This window comes from Tuber melanosporum (assembly GCF_000151645.1).
Source record: "Tuber melanosporum whole genome shotgun sequence assembly, scaffold_164, strain Mel28".
Lineage (NCBI taxonomy): Eukaryota > Fungi > Ascomycota > Pezizomycetes > Pezizales > Tuberaceae > Tuber > Tuber melanosporum.
Genome location: NW_003298824.1, coordinates 87,264 through 93,035, shown reverse-complemented (window position 1 = coordinate 93,035; position 5,772 = coordinate 87,264). Strand labels below are relative to the sequence as shown.

Here is a 5,772-nt window from a genome sequence, read left to right as displayed (position 1 = left end):
CCATAACTTCCCACAAGAGATTCACTCATCTTATGTATTCTCCCAAACGCTAGCTTTCCCGAGGTTCGTCGTTGATATACTTGTTGGTTACACAAATGTTGGTACAAGCGACCTTCCAGCTCCGAAGAATAGTCACCGCAGAGGGGAGCGCTGAGAGCAAAAAGAACCGAAAAAGATACATTGATTCCAAAAACAGTGCCGACTATATATAACACGATTAACTAGGCAGAAGTAATCCCCTCCCCGTGCCAAAATTCAGCAATCAGCCATCGCCTTCAATTAGTTCTTATCCAGACAAATTTGACCAGCAAGGTTCCTTCAAGTAGTCCATCTATCTTCACCCATGTCACCACTTTATCAATAGTAGCCCATTTATGTATTTACCTATTACGATGGATTGAATATCTGGTGATATCACACAAAATAGTTCCTTCCATTGACCACGGTGAGAAAAGAATAACGGTAAATCAGCTCACCCGCAGGATAAGAATATTTGGTCCCATGGGAATAATTATGAAATACCTAGCCAGCGCACTTAGCGGGAGTCCAGGAGTTCAATTCCTACTCAGAAATGAGTATCATATTTATTAAACGATCGATCACGTAGGGCAGGGGCCTTAAAAACTCCTATGATACCGTACCGGAACTGGGAGATTGTGATGGTATCATAGAATCCGACTCTAGACCCGGACCCTGTGGGAAGTGGTCGGGGATCGGCGGCAAACCCTTTCTCAACCCATTTTTATCCTCCACCCCCGATCCATATGACAGGACTTGCAATTCCGGAATGCCATGCAGACTCTAATACAAACACGAATGAAACGACTTCCGAGGGTAGCCATTTGCCATCAAACCACACTGTCACCGTCGATCCCTTGTAATCTAACCGCCACACACACAACAGGGAACTTTGAATGCGAATTGTTAGTAGTGACTGAGACCGTATTTATAGATTCACGTCTCGAGTGTATGATATCATTGCTCTTGACATGAATACCCTTTGCGAGGATCAGCGATATCCCAGATCCAACCTCACCCTTCCTCAGTTTAGCATCCCCCGCACACAACCCCCCCATATACGCTGCGATAAGACCATCGAAGCAAATCCTCACCTCCGCCAACCACCCCCACACTCACCACCACAGCTTGAAAATCTGGACCAATATCCTCTATTATTATACCTTACTCCAAAAAGACACACCCAACCATCCCATCCGACACAAACGCACCAGAAAAACACTCCCGGATGCCTACCATCACACACACACCACCGATAGATACCCCTTCGAGCCCTACACACTCCAACCCGCAATCTCCTTTACCACCAGGAATCTACTGCACCATACTCCCACATCCCAGAACTCAATATTTTAAGCCGTCCCGCTCCCATTGTGACCCCGCCACCTCTCTAACCGCGCAAAATCGTAAATTTTTTAAAGCAAAGCGCCCGTTCATAAAGCTTGTGCGCGGTGGATATTATACCCACCCCGCCAGACACGAAAGTACGACACGAACGAGATAGTTACCCATTCTTTCCTCATCAGTCGCAACGCAATCCCTACTAACACGTTTAAATACCCGGGCACTTGTACGGTATGTACAGTACATAATGCACTCCTCCGTCCCTCCCCGCCCCACCCCACCCCCGTGCATCCCATATATTAGATAGACCATGCAATACAGCACACGGGTATCGATCGCGAACCGAAGATTTCCTCAGTACCGGCTCCGGACGGCCGGTACACCGTATATACATATTATACTGTACAGTACGGTGGTTCGACCGGGGGGGGGCACTTCGGGCGATGGTGGGTTTAGTAAGGGCCGTTTCCAGCCTTGCGCAAGGGGTGGTCAATAGACCAAAGGGCCTGGTTTAGCGCGGTAAAAATCACTCGCATAGTTGGTTGAACGGCGCGGCGCCCGCGGGGTCCGGAAAAATGTAGCACCGTAGTACATGCCTTCGGAACCAAGTCCCTTGTGGATTCTCATACCGGGGTATAGAGATGCCAGGATCCGGGACTGCGAGGAATTGGATCGGCCAAAGTGACGAGTGGTATCATATTCCAAGTCTGTAGATTGGGAAATTTTTTAATGGCTACATGCTACTTTTCGAAAGAAAAGAAAAAATCAGAAAACGTGTTCTGCTCCTCTTGTGGGTTCACTTTATATCTTGTGGAGGAGCTATTGGTGCCTGGTACTGTAGACACCAAGCAGGTCTGATTACCCTTAGCCTATGTTCCGAATTTTCAAATTTGCGGCCAAAGCGCGACTGGCCCAGGTGGGCTTTAGTTAACTGTGGTCGGTCGGGCCCACAAGAAGCACAGGTAGTCCTACTTGTATAGCGGTAGCGGCCGTTTGTGGCCAAGAAATCACGATAATCACGATAATCACGACACTCATGAGGCACAAAAAGTCCCCGCGATGATAGCAAGGTCTGACTCTCGGCACTTGTAAGATATTACAGCGCAATAGGAAAGAACCGGATAAGGCGCCCAGAAATTCCCCGCCATCATAACAACTCACTCGCACATCCATCACCTTATCAAGTCCCCCATCCAAGCGCCCTGGCACCCCCCGCCGGACCATCACCCCGATAAGCGATCCCAGACAGCACTAGGACTTCCGCCCCCACAATGCAACGGCAACACCAATCCAACAATTTTGCTACGCCAGTCGGGGTTGGACCGACAACACAACCGTGCACCCCCCCCCGGGCATTCACTCATTCACTCAACTCCCCGGCACAAAAGAATACCCCCACAATCATTTATTCGCTTCGTAATGTAGTAATGCCTACCCCAAAGCAAATTTATACTGTATCGATCCAATCGCCATGTGCAGTATGATACTAATGCCGAGGGGTAAAAAAAGAAAGAAAAAAGCCCTAACCAGTCCAGAGATAAAAAAGCATGTTCTTTTTCCGTTTCAACCCAACCCGAGAAATAAAAAATGAGAAAGAAAAAAATGTGTTACAAGATTAATGAAAACATTAGACCCAAACCCCCAGTGTTAAATGGAGGATGAAGACATCGCAGAAATTACCAAACACCCGAGAAAGCAAGGCAGATGGGAATAACCACAACTGGAAAGATGAGAAAAATCTAACACTAATCACGCAATCCACCTCACCCGAACAAATGCCAGTTTACAAATTTGAAAGTTTAGCTGCGTTGCCATTGACCTCCACAGTGGGGCTTGACGCTCCGGAGTGATCGCCGGCGGGGTTGTACATCTTGGAGCGGATGTAGTTGTCGAGTTCCACGTCGCTGAGCCACTGCAAGGTTTTGTTCTTGTCGAGGTTCTCCTTTTGAGCAGCACGAATGACGGAACGAGCGACGATAACAGAGATCGACCTAATTCGGTCCAGGTTGGGGTAGAGCCAACCTTTCTCACGCTCCTCATCCGTGAGAGAATCGGCCAAACCGACAGCAGATGCGTAGACCATCTCCTGGGTGACATGCACGGCCTCACACAAGACAGTGCCAAGTCCGATGCCGGGGAAGACATACATGTTGTTTCCTGTAAACTTGTAAGCAACCAAACTTGTGAATTTCGAGCTGTGAATTCTCCTTACCTTGGCCGGGAGTATGTACCCTGCCATCAGCTTCAAATTCTGGGAAGGGCGATCCAGAGGCAAAGATGACCTTGTTGTTGGTCCATTGCATTGCCTGTTCATAGGTGCACTCCGACTTGCTGGAAGGATTCGAGAGAGGGAAGATGATTGGCTTCTCGTTATAGCTTGCCATCTTGCGGATTATCGACTCTGTGAACGCTCCACCGATAGTAGAGAGTCCCATGAGAGCAGTTGGTTTGACATAATCCACAACTTCCTCAAGCGACTTGAATTGTTGGCCATTGTTATCATCTCGAGAGAAATATACTTTGTGCTCTTGTAAAGTATCACCACGGTCATTTGTCACCATTCCCTAATGAACCCGAATTAGTGTTTGTTCCATTTACGACACGGGGCACAAAATACCTTTGAATCCACGAGCCAGAACATCTTTCTAGCATCAGATTCTGGAATACCGCTCTGGATAAAGAGCTCGCAAATCTGCTTGGCAACACCAACAGCGGCGGAACCAGCACCGAAGAAAACCAACTTCTGGTCTTTGAAGGGGATGTCGGTGTTCTTGAGGGCATTGATGGTACCCCCAAGTACGACGGCACCAGTTCCCTGGATGTCGTCATTGAAGCAAGTGTATGTATTGCGATATCGCTCTAGAGATGGGAAAGGATTTTTGAAGTCCTCAAATTGGACGACGAGGCTAAGAGAATGTTAGTCTGATTCAATTCACAAGCAGGAAACAATGAGAAACATACCCGGGCCATTTATCATTAAGAGCAATCATCATCTCATCAAGAAACTCCAACTGCTCAGCCTCGCTAACACGATGCATCTTAGCACCCAAATATAATGGATCCTTGAGATTAGCGGCATTCTCGGTTCCAACGTCGATGGTGATGGGAAGAGTGCGGTCGGGCTGGATACCAGCGCACCCAACATAAAGCGCAAGCTTTCCTACGGGAATACCCATCCCGTTGACTCCGAGGTCGCCAAGCCCCAAAATTCGTGAGCCATCAGTGACAACAGCAATGTCAACTTTGTCTGCAGTCCAGTTGTCAAGGATTCCACGGAGGTTACCGCGGTCGGCATACGACAAATATAGCCCTGCAAAGTGTTAGAAAAAAGCCAAGAAACTCCCCAGCAGCAACCCCAGACCGAGCTCACCGGCAGCCCAAGCATGCAGGAACTAGCGCGGCAAGCTAGCGGGCGAAATCGGAGGACGGGGGGGAAAAAAATATGGGGAAGCCAAGACTGTAACTAACCTTCGGGCTGGGTGTAAATATGCGACCATTTAACACATGCTTCGCCAACTACCGGAGTGTACACAAGAGGAGTTATTTCCTGAATTCTCCGAATGAATTATCAGCATTAGTGTCTTTTCCGGGAAAATTGGCAAATGCAGCCGCCCTACGCAACAGCATTCCCGGCAATCCGGGGCTCAAAAAAGCGGATTATCCTTTCCGGGGCAGTCCTACACAAAAAAAATAAAGAGCAAAAGGAAAAAGAAAACACCAACCTTCATGTTATCCATCAATAAGCGATAGAAAAGATTTACATTGGTATTGCGCAAGTTGGACAAATACATGTACTTGTCGATAGGATTTGACTTTTGAGCGATTTGTTCCAGGCCTAACAAGCAGACTACAGTCAGCAAACATAACGTAATCATGCAACGCTCGGTTCGTTCGGTAACATGGGTGGCGGGAGTTGGAGATACAGCATCAAAGCAAGGGTGAAACGTCGCATTGGGGCTGAAATTCGAACCCCCGGTAAAAAATAACATACAGGGTTCTTCACATGATGGGTATCACAAGACAAAAAAAAAAAGGGCTTCGAAAATGCGAGCTCCAGAAAAAGCAATTTGCATCCCGATGGCTATAAGGCATTACGAGTGGGATAGAAATGAGAAACAACTTACATCGAGCTTTCTGGAGCTCATAGCTCTCGACATGAGGCGGGAGAAGCCCACGGACCTTAAGCTGAGCACGAAGGTCCTCGTTGTAGGAGGTGTCGAAATCAGTCGGAGAGTGCGAACGGGAGTGAGCGGCAGAGTGAACTGCGGAAGAAACATGGTGGTCCCCGCTACAGCAAACACAGTTATTAGCGAGAAAGTTCTCAACCGGTGATGCAATTGAACCGAGAGCGGAAACAAACGGACCACCTTCACCGTCATTAGCCACGGCGCGGTTACCTGCTGGTCTGTA

At 48.1% G+C, this 5,772-nt stretch overlaps 1 protein-coding gene; it reads right to left on the bottom strand.

The window, feature by feature from the left end:
* Positions 1-2,901: 2,901 nt before the first annotated feature.
* GSTUM_00003300001 (uncharacterized protein) overlaps positions 2,902-5,772 on the bottom strand; it is a 4,239-nt gene continuing 1,368 nt past the window's right edge. The window contains exons 2-8 of the mRNA XM_002836873.2: positions 5,487-5,650; positions 5,085-5,197; positions 4,831-4,909; positions 4,324-4,672; positions 3,980-4,268; positions 3,575-3,926; positions 2,902-3,519 (exon numbers count right to left, since the gene is read on the bottom strand). Coding sequence (XP_002836919.1) covers positions 3,146-3,519; positions 3,575-3,926; positions 3,980-4,268; positions 4,324-4,672; positions 4,831-4,909; positions 5,085-5,197; positions 5,487-5,650 — 1,720 coding nt within the window. The 3' untranslated portion in view covers positions 2,902-3,145.